Raw genomic sequence first — 14,580 nt, 5'->3', positions numbered from 1 at the left:
TCCATCATCCCTCCCTCCATCCACCACCAGTAGAAGACCCCACCCATCACAGTGTCCCCTCCTTGGGCCTTTGCCTGTCTCTGTCCCTGTCCTGGCCTTTGGGCACCCCAGGGGTGAGAGCCTGGCTGGGATTCCTCTCTGGAATTCCTCTCCCGCAGGAGCAGCCGGGCTCAACGAGCCCCTTTGGGAGTGGAAGGAGGAGATTGGAAAGGATTATACCGAGAAAACAAGGCAGCAGTATTTCTTCTTTGCCCAGTAAAAGGAATAAAGGCTTTTCTTCAAACCATCCCACTTCTTAAAAGGATTCCATTTATTGAAGCCTTTTCTTCTGCAGTGTGTGGGCACATCCCTTCTTTGTGGGATCTCTGCTGGGATGGGATGAGCCTGGGCAGCCCCTCTCAGCCCAAAAAACTCCACCAAAAAAAAAAACCTTTACTGGAGCCAGGCTGTGATCCCTGCTGGACCTCAGCCCTTCCCCAACCCCCCTGGCACCCTCCATAAAAAATCCCTTGGCTGCTGCTGGTCCTGCCTTTCACTGGCCAAGACTCGAGGAGGGGAGAGGTGCCCGGACCAGCCACCCACACTCAGCCACTCCACAAACAGCAGCAAAAACCAATCCACTGCTTTGTAGTTTGATTTTTTTTACCAGCAGATAAAAGAAAAGTAGCTTTCTAGTTTTTTTCCCCCCTGTGGTTTCTGTGTTGGTTTTTTTTTCCTCTGCTAAACTGTGTATTTTTCAGCTCAGTAAAGTATTTATTAGGAATCTTTACAGACCAGGCTGCTGGTGAATTATATATTGTACCGCTTCGGCGTGAGCTGGGGGAAAAAAAAAATTATGACATTTTTTCCACCCAGACTGATTCTATCCAATAGCAATAGGAAAAATGAGGGTTTACCAGGAAAGCTTTAAGTTCAGCTCTGCTTGCCAGAGCTGCAGATACCTTTTGTGCCTTGCTTCATGTGCATTTCTAGAATGTAAATTTTCCTTTTGAACTCCCAAGCGAAGCTAAAGCTGAGCTCTGCTGGGTCCTGCTGCAAAGAGTCCAACAGCCATGGCTCGTCTCTTTTCTTTTTTGAATGGATTTCTCACTTTAGCTTCAATTGTTTTTCAGATCATCCTTAATTCAATGCACAAATACCAGCCACGGCTGCACATCGTGAAGGCGGACGAGAACAACGCGTTTGGCTCCAAGAACACGGCTTTCTGCACCCACGTCTTCCCAGAGACCTCCTTCATTTCTGTCACCTCCTACCAGAACCACAAGGTAGGCAGCTTTTGGGGCTACAAATGCTTTATTTCTGGCCAGGAACACTGTGAGGAACTCTGCTGCTTTAAAGGACAAGTTTCCATCCTGGCTGTAAGCAGGAGGGATGAGCCAGGACACAGCAGGGATGTTGTTGGTAACAATATTTTGGCAAAGTCTGGGCTTGCCTGACTGGCTGTGCTCATAGAGCTGAGATGTCATTCAAACAGCAAGGCACATCTAATAATGACCACTAAAGCTTGCTCATAAATCTGCAGTGACCAGTAATTACAGAATGTGTGTTTAGTGAGACAGATGAAGAATGTGACCATAAAAACGGAGCTCAGAGCTGCCTCTGTGGTTTGCACGTGGGGGCAGGAGGGGCTGGGGGTTGTGAAGTACAAAGGGCTCAGCTCTGGGTGGGTGTCAGGGACACCTGTGTGCTGCAGGGGCTGTTTGTGGTTTGAGGGTGGTGGTACCTGTGCCATGGGCAGAGTTCTGACTGAGGGTTGGATCCCAGCAGGACTGACAGCGGAGGGACAGTGAATTGTCACCTCCCTGTGTCACCTCACCAGGACAGGGACAGGGGAGAATGACTGCAGGGATGGAAAGGCTTCAGATTCTATCCTGCTACTGCTCTGCCTTTGCACAAGTTCCTGCTCCCAGGCATTTTCCTAATGGCAAAGTCCAATTGCTGTATAAGGAATAATTAATAATTTAATTGGAATTTTTAAAGTGCATCAAGATTCATAACTAAAGGTGCAGAGTGAGGTAGCACTGCCAGAGCCCTCCTGTCACCTGAGTGTGAAATCTGCCATGTGTAACTGTACCCATTCCATTTCCAAACACATTCATAGGAAAATCCTGCAGGAACAGGAACAAGTGTGAAATTCTTCCTCCCCAATAACCTGACCAGAGCTTTTCCTCCCAAGCAGGATGCCTGTGTGCCCTTTGATGCTTGAAGCATAGAGTCCTTGCAAAAATGTTGCAATTAGTGAGCCAGTTAAGAGTCTCAAAGCAGAAACATGGATGTGGTATGGTCAGGCAGGGTGGGGGAAAAGGGCCCATTAGGATACTGAAGGTAGGAAAGTTGTAGCTGTTGTAAAATGACCAATTGCCCAAACATGGTTAACCAAAAAGATCCAAATGAGCTTATATTTAATACATATTTAAAATGTCTGCTGTCAATGGTGCCTTTCATCCCTAAAGTGCTCCATAAATTCCTCACTTGCAGTGTCACTGCTGTCCAGCTGTGCTGGGGGGGCTCATGGCTGGGGGGCAGCACAGGGTGGACCTGACAGATTTAGGGAAAATGAGCCCAAATTCTTTAGTGAAAATCCTGTGAGGAGCCTCTGTGGTGCTGCCCAGCTCCTGGCCTGGGGTCTGCAGGCTGGGGGGATGGAATGGACACTGCCCTGAGCAGGGGACACAGGGCCCTGCAGCAGGTGACAGCAGGCAGAAGGTCTCACCATGACCTCAGTGTGGCCTCGAGAAAATCTCAGCCTCAGAGGAACACCTGAATGGTTTTATTTATTCTCTTACACATCAACAATTAAAACTGTGGTCTGGGTTTCTTTTAGAAGAAACAAACTGCTGAAATATTTTTAGCTCAGAAATCTCCTGCTCACAAGAAGTGTGGTTGTAAATAATTGTGTTCCTAAAGAAAAAAATGAGGAAGTTGAGGATAGAGGTTACCCCTGGCAGAGGTCAGTGAGGAAGGTGTGTGCTCACCCCAAATCCCCTCCTGGGCTGCATGAGGCCAGGGGAAGGTGACAAGGAGGGACTGAAACCCTGATCTTGCTCACATCAGAGGAAAACCACGATCACTAAATAACAAAATGAAATTAAGATGTACAAACCTGCTGTCAGGCTGTGGGTTTGGAAGGGTCCTGTGCTTCTTGTGGTTCATCAGCTGCTTGAGCTTCCCTGGAAGAGCTGGAGCCCTGGAGGCTGCTTAAATTCACATGTCACCACCTTCCCCTCCAGCACTGATAGCGGCCAGCTGTGTTCTCAGGAGTTTTTTTGGTAAGGGATATTTTTCAACATTTGCTAAAAGTGTAGCTGTTAGTAACAGCAGTGCTCATGCAAAACCATCCCAAAGCAGAACTGGCTGCTCTCCTCAGCATTAAAATGGGATGCAGGGGGCTCAGGGCAGAGAGAGGCTGTGCAGGGATAAAACACTGTTTGAGCTGGGATGCTTTTCACAGAGTTAAAATGACTCAATGGTGGCCATAAAGGTGTATTAAATTGTTATGGGAATTAGGGAGAGCCACACCATGACAAGCAGGGCTCTCTAACATGGAACCTTAAGAAACCTTTTAAATCAGACAAATAAATTCTCTCTATCAGGAGTCCAGAAAAAGAACACAGGGCCTAGAATAAGACCCAGGCTCTGCATTTCACAGGGGTCATCAAGACTGGGCCCCTTGAGACCCATCAGCTCAGCCCTTCTGCTGCTGCACTTTTGGTCTGATTTGCTTTCAAACACTTTATTCTTGGTGGTTTTTTCTTTTAAAGATAACCCAGCTGAAAATTGAAAACAACCCCTTTGCCAAGGGCTTCCGGGGCAGCGACGACAGCGACCTGCGCGTGGCGCGGCTCCAAAGGTACCTCCCTCCTCATCCTGCTCCTCACGGGCTGCAGCTCTTTGGAGAAGCAGCTGAAAGGTGCCAGAGCCACAGGGCACCGTGATTCCTTGTGCCTGAATTCCACTGATATCCCTCAAAAGCCCTTCCTGTAACTCTGTGCTGTCAGCTCTTGCCCACACCCAGAGGAGTGCAGTGAGTTCATCGTCTGAAGCAAAGGGTGGTGAAGTCATTGGCTGGAGATGCTCTGGGGAAGCCAAACCAATATTTCCTCATTCTGTTGATGAAATTCTGGTGATGCTGATCACTGCCTAACCGGTCTTAATTTTTCTCACCTCTTTTAGCAAAGAATATCCAGTAATTTCCAAAAGCATCATGAGGCAGAGGTTGGTGTCCAGTCATGGCCAGCTGTCAGCAAAGCCAGATGTTAACCCACTCCATGGCAATCACCAGACCCTCCAGCATTATCAGTATGAGAATGGAGCTCACATGCAGTTTGCAGCTTCAGATACTCAAGATCTGCCACTCAACACCTTCACAGCACAGAGAGATTCAGGGCTCTTCTACCATTGTCTAAAAAGAAGAGGTAACTCGAGTTCACATCTAGAAAAATATTACAGAAAATAAACCTGAGAGTGTGAGTTCGGTTTGGATTGGTCTCTGGGGCTTTGGTCTTCAAAAATACCGCTGTGGTTGGAGTGTTTTGGAAGGTCAGGAGGCAAGAGCTGCTGTTTGGGGAAGTTTTTAGTGGGTTTGTCCTATAGAAGGTAAATTCAGACTCTGAGACAGAGGTGAAACAATTAATTAGAACGTGTAATTCAAATGGAATAGAGCTTCAGCGGAAAATTATCCATTGTTAGGATCAGCTGGAATAAAAATTGTTTGCAGGAGGCCATTAGCATTACAAAAATTCTACATTTTCCAAGGCAAAGCCATGAGCAATTCCCTCAATGTCTGCAGAGCAGTGGGACTGTGGGAGCTTGGTATGAGCAGCCCTTTCCTCTCATCCACTAATTCTCAATTTTAAGTGAGATGTGACAGCATTCTCTCCCTTTTAGTCCAGCATCAGATGAGATCATGGCATGTTTTAAGTTAAATGGAAAAATTTTGCACAGAAGAAAAAAATCCTTCTATTTGCATGTCTCACTGCCTGCTAATTTATTTAAGCTGGGAGAATCCTCTGATCATGGCTAAATGAAGAATCTAACAGCACCAGTAATGAGGGCTGCAAGGCAAATGTGTAATTTTAGCAGATGTTTAATATGCAGATGAATTCACTAATTCATCCAGAGAATATTCCTAATAAGTAACAGAAAGCTGCTGGGGAACAGGGCCAGGGTCCTGACAGGAGGAGAGGGACTGTGCAAAGCTGAGGAAGGGCTCCTGACTGGGAAAGGGCTCCTTTATCTGGAAATATTTCTGCAGCTTCTGACGTGAATATCTGGGCAATGTAGAGCCATTTTTGCAATGACAGGAAGGCAGGCTGTGATAAGACCCTTTAAGAGACTTCTTGAATTTGTCAGGAGGAGCGGTGCAGGAGTGTCAGGGCCCTCCGTTATCTGGATGAACGTGGAGTAATCCCTGATGTGAGAAGAGACTCTCACTTAAGCTGACAAATGTCACCGGAGTGCTTTGAGGCCGGGGGGGATTAGCCTGACATTTGCAGCACAATGTCTTTTTGATGTTGTACATTGTTTTCCCAAACTAAGATGGTTTAAGTGGATTAAGCCGAGAAAGGGCACCAGTTTAGCGAAATAATCGCGGCCTCCGAGGGGACTCCCCGGCCCCGGCTCCCAGCAGAATTCCTGAACGCGATTTTTTCTTGCAGAAAGCGCTCGGCACCTGGACCTGCCCTGCAAACGCTCCTACCTGGACGCCTCCTCCTCGGTGGGGGACGATCATTATTTCCGCTCGCCGCCTCCCTACGAGCAGCAGATGCTGAGCCCGTCCTACTGCGGCGAGGTGGCCCCACGGGAGGCCTGCATGTACTCTGGCTCCGGCGCCGACATCGCCGCCGTCTCGGCCGTCGACGATTTGCCCCCTCCGCCGCCGCCGCTGAGCTGCAACATGTGGACTTCAGTCGCACCTTACACCGGCTACAGCGTGCAGACCATGGACACTGTCCCCTACCAGCCCTTCCCCGCTCACTTCCCCGCCGCCCCCATGATGCCGCGGCTCCCGGCCATGGCGGGCCAGGGCTCGCAGCCGCCGGGGAACGGCCCCTTCAGCGTGTACAACCAGCTGGGCCCGGGCCGGGAGCGCGGCCCCGCCTCGGCCTTCCCCAGGGAGCGGGGACACCCGGCCGTGTGCGAGAGGAAAGCGCCCTCCCCGCACCTGAACGCGGCCAACGAGTTCCTGTACTCGCAGAGCTTCTCGCTGTCCAGGGAGTCCTCGCTGCAGTACCATTCAGGGATGGGGACCGTGGAGAACTGGACTGACGGGTGACCCCCGGGCCACTGCGACCTCACTGCTCCGGGCCAGCTCAGTCAGTGTTGATACCTGTGGGTAACTTGCACTTGGGTGAGACACGTGTGCGTTTCCAGAGGGATTTGTGTGGGTGAGGAGCTCCAATCTTCGGGCACGCGGAGAATTCCACCGCCCGGCTCAGTGGGCTGGATTCATCGGGCTCTTAGTGACTCCCAAATAAATTCATTCTCGTCTCTTCATCCAGTAGAAACCATCTTCATGACTAACGAGTGACGTAGCTAGTCATGTTCTTTTGCTTGTAATGTTAAACATCCGTGAGCAAATTTTGGCTATTTGGGAAAAATATGAGCTTTACTTTTACGGTCCTTGGTTCATGAAGCCACAGCTCCCGAAGCTCCGAGGGAAAAAGCCATTTGTTCGGTTGCATAGCTCAAGGACTGCCGTGGCAGCGCTTCTTTGGCCCTTTGGGTCCGAGAGGCTCCTGGTTCCTCGGGCAGGGCGGGAGCGGCGGCAGCTCCGGGAGCTGCGGGGCCCGGGCACTGCGGAGAAGGCACCGATGCACAAATGTCTCTTCTTGCCCCCACACCCACATCGCTCCTGGCTGTGGGAAGCGAAGATGTGAAGAGTTAAGCCCGAGGCCAAACAGCAAATTAACTGCAGCGTTAGGAACAGACCCAGTGTCTTCAGACTCCCATCCCTTGGTTGAATCACATTTGCTTCTTGCAATATATTTATGAAGTTTAAGCTTAAAAGTCGCTAATACTTTCCAGAACCGATTTCTGTATTTGCTGGTCCTTGATTTCTTTCGTATTCAGCTGAAACGTGTCTTTTGTGCTATGTTCTTTTCTTTTGCAGCTAACTCAGATGGAATTGTTTTCAGCCTAAAGGAGGCCTGGAGGAATATTTTCCTAGTGGTGGGGTGAGGAGGGAACAGCTCCCATCACCTGTCAGGCTTTACAGTGTACAAATATTTGTAGAACAGGTAAAATCTGTATCCAGTGTATTCGTTGCTCCTCTTGTTTACTGTGGAAGTGCCCAGGGCTGATTCCTCCAGCGCTGGCTTTGCCCTCTGCAGTGTCCCTGGGAGTTGTCGGGGTGGATTTGATGATCTTTTCCATCCTCAGTGGTTCTGTGTGGAGGCTGACACTGAGGGAGCAGAGGAATTCCTTCTGGGACAGAACTCCCGCTGTTCTCGCCCACAAAGCTCCAGCGCAGTGTCCGTCCTGCCGAGCTCCGGGCGCTGCCCCGAGGGACAGAGGCGATGCCGGGGTTCGGTTCCACTCAAGGGCACAATGGTCAAGCTTCAGTCATTGCACAGTGGGTGTTTTTTATTTCCTCCCTTTGCTTCCCCAATGGGCAAAAGCAAAAAGCTGAAATGCAGGTTTGGAGCTGGGGAGGTGCCTCTGTGTTTTGGTGAATCCATCCCAAGGAGGAGCCCGATGGGTGAGGGGGCTGGGACACAGCCCCGAGGTCACTTTTCAACCAGGACAGTCCCCTGCACCCCCCAGCACAATTCCTGTGTGACTGGTGGGGGGTTTGTAACCAGATTTTGGAATTCACTACAATTTTTGCATGCTGAATAGCTATTTATATACATATATATTTTATATATATATATATATAAAATTATATATATCACAAATGCAGGCCACGTGTCCAGTTCAGCTTTGCTTTTGACAAATGAAATACTTAATAAAAATGAATGTTGCAAAGGGTTTTTTTTTTTTTGGAAAGACATCTATTTAATTTTTTTTTTTTAATTACACACCTTTGATGTAAAAAGTAAGAATTGGTTAGACAAAAAAGCATATATACTACAGATAAATCTTTATTAGAAACCACATTAGATACAGGTGGTATGGAATTTTTAAATGTTTGTTACATAGCATGGACATTTTATTTTACATATCAGAACATAAAGTCATTTTACTACTACAAGCTGTCTCTGGGTGCATTTCAATAATTAGTATAAAAATGTTCCATGGTGAATTAAGATGCCTCGTCTCTCTTCTGTCTCCTGCTGCCTGACTACACCAACCTCACACTTCCCAAGTGCACACCTGATCCTTTTTGCAGCATCTCAAAGCTCCAGCATCGGGTTTTAGGTGCCCCTGGGTTTATTTGGGATGTTTGTGGTGTTTCAGGGCTCACAAGAATTGACCTGAGCAGCACTGATCTCGTTCCTGTGTCTGGCTGCAGCTCAGCTCCAGGGCCAGTGTGAGGAGTTAAAGGTGGGAGTGGGGAGAGGTCTGGGGGTGTCACTGCCCAGGATTTGCAATGCTCAGCTCATTTCTCACCGTGACACTGGATCAACACTGAACCAGACAAATGGAACCCAAAAATGAGTGGGGTCAATGGCCCAGGCTGCAAAGGAAAATCTGCCTGGATCTTTTACAGAGGTGACCAACACAGTAACAATGGCATTTTTGAATGAATAATCACTGCTGCTATTTTTAATCATTTTTCATGTACCTTCTGCTTGTCCATGCAATATTTATTGATTTAAACAGTAATTCCTGTAAGACCAATCCCAGAACCTTTCAGTCAATGCAGGGAGTGTAGAGAAATCTCCATCATGTAATTAATGCAAGTTTTACCTGGCAGCCTTTGCAAAGGGCAGGGCCCAGGCTCTGTCCCACAGCAGCCACTGGAGCTGAGTGAGTGCCCTGGGAATCCCTGTGCCAAACAATGATCCTTTCCTTATAAAAATAGCACAGGATATTTATGAGTACAGGACCTGATTGGGAAAGGCTGAGTTAGCATAAAAATGTGCAACATTTGGATATATGCTAATCTGGTCACTTGGGTTCCTTTTATAGTCACTGGAGAGAGATCAGACACTGAGATTAAATGGGATGAATCATTCTCCAGTGACGATCTTTTTCCACTCAGAGGAATCCAGTTCAGCCACTTAGAGCAGATTTCCCATTTCCAAATGGCTAAAAATTCATATTAGTAGGATCCCCCTCCTGTGTGACTTTGACAAAAACATTGAGACATCATTGAATTATTTACATTACAAATCCCCCTCGAGCTGAGCACAGGCTAAAAACACCCAACTGGCTGTATTAATTTATGGGATGGAAACAGGTTGTTCTTTTTTAGTTTGCTTTATGTTTTCATTGCAAGATTTCTAACCTGGGTAAGTGTCCAGTCCCAATCCCAGGCTCCCAGGTGAGGCACCCAGGTTCCATTTGATTTCTCCTGCTTTTCTTCCCACCTGGAAAGGCTTGGCAGGTGCTGATCCTGACTGGGATCCTGGTTGAGCAGGATCATTCCCAGGGATGAAGCAGAGCCCAGCGATCCTGAGTGTCCTGGAGGATTTGCTCTGTTTGTTTTTCAAATCAGAAACACTAAACTGGGGACATGACTAAAAAAAAAAAACCCCAACAACCTGCACAGCTTTAAAAGAGATCAAGTGTGCTTACTGTGTCCCAGTTTGATTTACTACAGTTTAAACAGCTTTTAATTCTCAAGAATGTGGAGGTTCATGTGTGTGGAGGCTTTTCCAGCCCCGGAGTTGCAGCGGGAATGGCAATCCAAGCTCTGGGAAACCAGGCCCATTTCAAATCAGATTAAAGCAAAAATTAGCAAGTGAGAAAAACCTGAATACACACGAGGACTGTTTTCCATTGATGTGCTCTAATCTGTACTAAAAAGCCCAGGGAATGTTTTTAATTCTGTTTTTCTTTAAGGTAGATGTCCAAATTCAATCTTGGCTCAGGCAGGCTCAGTTCCACCGAGCCCAGCAGCACTTGGTGCCAGACTGAGCCTGGACTTCCCTCTAAATAGAACAAATATTTGTATCAGCTTGCTGAGAATGTGAGTAATAGGAATATTTGCCAAAATTTAAACAAGCTAAACTTCAGTCCTGCCAAAAGCCCCACCATTCAATTTGGCATCACTGGCAGCTCACCGGCTCAAGAGGGGCCTAAGTCTGGAAGAGCTGGGGTGTTTTTGGCAAACATGAATTTATTTTTCTCTCTCTCCACATTTTGGAAAATTTGTGCCTCTCTGTATTAATTTATGATGTCATTAAATAATTCTTTTTGCAGCTTGTATAGAAAGAATGTCTCTTTTGAAGATGAGAACTCCCCTGAGGATGGTTATAGTGAAAAATTCCAGCCAGAGGGAAAAAAAACTCCTCTCTCCTTGGCCACTCATATTGCTGCAGTAGTGCTTAAACAGCAAAAAAATCAACAATATTTTAATTTTAAGGACCTGCTCCGAGGAGGTGCCATGCACTTGACTGGGACAAGAGGCAGCCTAAATTCAGTGTGATTGGAGGGGTTTTATTCCTGTGATAGCAGGCTGGGAGGGAAATCATGAGCCTGTGACTTGCTGGTAGAAAACATCACGTTTTGAACTCATTTGCTCTCTGCAAAGAACAGGATCAAGATTAAAAATTAAAGAAAAGAAAATCTTGGGAGTGGTACAAGCAAAGCACGAAGCCTTGTCCCATGTGACCCTCATTTAATGTGCAAACACTGCCATGAGAGAAATGCCTATAAAACCCTGGGGTTTAGGTGGTGGTTTCATCCCAGGGTTCCCAGCCCCTCCTTGCACCAGCACTGGGCAGGACAGCCCAGTTAAATTAAACCAATTAAATTAAACCAGTTAAATTAAACCAGTTAAATTAAACCAGTTTAATCAAACCAGTTTAATTAATCCAGAATTCAGTTTAATCCTGGCATGGGCTGCTCAGCCTCACTGGGAAATGATAGGGAAAGGTGATGCCCCTGGGGTTTTGTGCCACCCTGCTGGGTGTTTGTGGCCTCCAAGCCCCCATTCCTGCCAGGAAGATCCCTTTTCCTGGTTGTGGCCAGCAAATGTTCCTGTCTGAGCACTTTGGGAATGCCAGCTCAGATGTCCCAGTGGATTTACACAGAGTTGCAGCAAGAGGCCTCCAGGATGGGAATTGCCCTTTTCAGCCCCAGCCCACCTTTGGAAGCAGGTCCTGAGAGAAGCTAATAAAAAACTAGATTAATTAGTGCAAAGTGTTAATAATACTGATTCAATTAGGATAATTGCAGTTTTTGTTAATTAGAAACTTGCTTAATAAAAGGAAAGCAAACCCCACTGGAATGAAAAGAGGAGGAATAGCTACAACAGGTCACAAAGCTCTTCTTCCACTGCAAAATACTGATGGGGAAGAGGTTTGAAGGAATATTTGGCAAATGCCAACATTTTTCGTCTGTTTTTTTATTTTTCCTGTTGTTGTTGTCATTCTCCTTTGCTCTCAGCAAACACTGGTTTTTGGCTCTGAACCATACATTGCTGCAGTTTCGAGGAACATTTTCAGCGGGGTTGTATTTACAAACCGGTGGAAAGTTGACTTTTTAATAAGAAAAATTAGGTGGAATGTCAGCACCGTCTACTTGGGCAGCAAGGGTTTCAACAGTCCTGAAAGACAAAATTAGACAGATGTATCTTCTAGCTGGGAGGTTCACACTGATAACTGGACACTGGGCCAGATTTGTGTCCTAATGCTCAGCCCTGCCAGCAGGGATGGACACATCCTCCAACATCAACTGCAGAACAACATGTACAGAGAACAATTCCTTACATCAGGCAATGCCTGCTGCAGTTCAGCAGAGATGAAAAGCCATGTTTTTGTGTTTTCATGCCAAAATCCTAAGGCTCAGTCCTATTTCTGTTGAAGTCAATAGGAAAACTTTTATAGACTTCAGTGTAGCAGGACCAGCCCTTTAATGTTCCCCTCACCAAGCCCAGCCTGCAGCCTTGGCTGTGCAGTGCAGCTTAGGAATGAGCCACAGAGTGTTTGAGTTTGATGGATGACACAGCCACACTGAAAATTGCAGTTTACTCATGCCCAGGGTATCTGAGCAGCTACTGAGACAATCACAAAAGTCTGAATCTAATGTTGTATTTAATATCAGCTGTGAAACTAATACACGAAAGGAGAGCTGAAAATTGAATGATATTGATCATCCTCTCTAAATGCAAGAGCTCATTTTAGCCTGAAACTTTGGAGCAGATTTCCCTGGCCATGAGGAATCAATCACAGGACATCCTGGAAAGGTGATGAACTTGCCTGGTGTGTCAGAGTAATGGGAAGCAGTCGGTGTGCAGGGGCTGGAGGGGACAGCTCCTGAGCAGCCACGTGCAGGGCAGGGATGGCAGTGGGGACAGGGAATCCTTGCCATTTCCAGCCAAAAATCAAAGTAGCCACAGTGCCTCACCTGATCAGACATCTTTGGGTGAGGATTTGGTCTAAACCTTACTCGTGAGAACAGTGAAGGTGATGAAGAGTAAAAGGTTTTTATCCAACTAAAACTTCTGCTTGAAATGAGTCTGTTCTTCCTTCTCATCTTCCTGACTACACAGCCAGTTCAAAGCGTGGAGAGATCCCCTCACTCCCCCTCAGCCTTCCCTTGGCACCATTTATCATTCTGAAGGAGACAGCTTAGGGGCAGGGAAAGCTTCCACTGGGATTTCTGTCCAGGATCACAGTGCAGGGCTGGATTTACACCCAGCATTAGAACTGAGCACATGCCTGCAGCCCTGCACCTTTCCCCACCAGGAACAGGTAAGGAGGAAGGGATTTTAACTCTGGCTAAATGCTGCCCAAGCTCTCAGGCCTGGGAGGGGAAAGCAAACATTGTCCTTTGACATCCAGAACATCCAGTGAGGGCTGGAGTACCAATACCCCTGTGCAGGCACTGACCATCCTCCCTGGAGTGACCCAGAAATTCGGGAGCAGCAGAGCCATTAAACGTAGAATGTGGAAATCAAAAAGCTCTGAGAATTCAGGGGAGCAGGAACTGGGTGAGCAGCACTGTGAGCTCACTGTGTTCAGTGCCTGCTGCACACACAGCCCCCTCTCCTCTCCACCCACCCAGTGCTGGGCTCAGCATGCAAAGAAGTCTCTATAAGGTCTCATTTAGACCAACTACAACTGAAAATCAGCAGATGTGAAGCTGAACCCCCACACTTACCTGTATTCCTCCTAGCTGGGAGAAAACAGCTTCCACTGCAGCCTATGGACTCCATGAAATTCAGGATTTACAAATGCTCCTGCCCCCAGCCATGAGCCAGCCCTTAGTGGATGATTTGTTCCTCTCATGCACAAGGCAGAAATAACACCCCCTCACCTCTGGGAAGTAGCTAATTAGATTGTCCCAAAATCAGTTTTCATCCTATTAACAGCAAAAGGAGAAGCAGGAGGTCAGGGAGCAGGAATTTAATACAGGGAAAACATGAGCTGGAAAACTTAAAGGAGAGAAAAGGAGGAAAAATAAAAATAAAATAATTAAATATAAATGCTCGTTTCTTGCCAAGGAGCAAAAGCAACAGGCAAAGGAGTTGCAGTGTTGGATGAGTTAGGAGTTATCAGTAACATGGAGAGGTTGAGGTTGTTCTGTTCACCTCTTTTTTCTGCTTCTCTTCTCATCATACAGAGAGAACTGTGGATAACACAGCCATGCTCCTCACAGCTCAAAAAACAGATCTCTGAAAATGTGCAAAAAAGGAGAAAAGTGCCTTTTATCCTATCTAAGACAGACTAAACATCCCCTTCCTCCTGGGGTCTCTTATTTCTCCTTTGGTTACATTTCAGGTACTCAGGCCAGTCCTGATCATCACATTGATCTTAATAAAAAAATCCTATTAATTTCCAAAGGACAGGATATTCTCCTTCCACAGGTACTGCATGACCCTTCCTGACAGTCTACAATTGTAATAATTCCTTACTTGGCTCCACCACCACATTCAGACGTTTCCTTGGAAATTCTTTGTTCCTTTCTGTTGTTTCTTCCTGGGGGTTGAGATCCTTTGTGGGGCAATGGTTCCTTGAATTTGTTTTCCACAGCTGAGCTTCTCTTGTGTCCTTCCCAGTTTTCCTTTCCATAGATACTGCAGTGCCCCATTTCAATGAATCATGCTTTCTTCTAATAAAATATTATTTGAGTCTGATGCCAAAGGCCAGATTTCCATAAAAGAGATTCAGAATGAGTAATAAGCACAGCAAAAATTATTTTTATTCTTCTGCGTTTCCCTCCCCGCTCTCATTCTTGGGGGTCAGAGACTCTTTAGAAGACCAGTGGTATTAGAACTGATATTTTACATTTAGTTTTAAGAGCTGCCTTTTCTGCTGACCCATCAGCTTCGTATTGAGGTGTTTCCACCTTCCTCACACTCCTGAGCAGGGCCATCAGGAGCCAGTTTTGTTCTTGATTAACAAAATATCTCTTATTCCTCTGACCTTTCTCACCCCAGCTCCTACAGCCAGGAGCCAGAGGCAGCTGCCAAGGCTCAGGACAGAGCAGCCCCAGGGGAAAAGACTTTTCCCCAAGGGAAATCTC

General features: G+C 46.8%; 1 protein-coding gene across 2 annotated transcripts in view; it reads left to right on the top strand.

The window, feature by feature from the left end:
- TBX4 (T-box transcription factor 4) overlaps window positions 1-8,249 on the top strand; it is a 35,641-nt gene extending 27,392 nt beyond the window's left edge. For both annotated transcript variants that reach the window (XM_015646656.2, XM_015646655.2), the window contains exons 6-9: window positions 1,113-1,265; window positions 3,762-3,850; window positions 4,174-4,415; window positions 5,658-8,249. In XM_015646656.2, coding sequence (XP_015502142.1) covers window positions 1,113-1,265; window positions 3,762-3,850; window positions 4,174-4,415; window positions 5,658-6,274 — 1,101 coding nt within the window. In that variant the 3' untranslated portion in view covers window positions 6,275-8,249. The remainder of the gene's footprint in view (window positions 1-1,112; window positions 1,266-3,761; window positions 3,851-4,173; window positions 4,416-5,657) is intronic.
- Window positions 8,250-14,580: the final 6,331 nt, after the last annotated feature.

This window comes from Parus major, chromosome 19, assembly GCF_001522545.3.
Source record: "Parus major isolate Abel chromosome 19, Parus_major1.1, whole genome shotgun sequence".
NCBI classification, from domain to species: domain Eukaryota; kingdom Metazoa; phylum Chordata; class Aves; order Passeriformes; family Paridae; genus Parus; species Parus major.
Note: the sequence above shows the minus strand (reverse complement) of the source record. Positions and strands in the feature narration are given on the sequence as shown.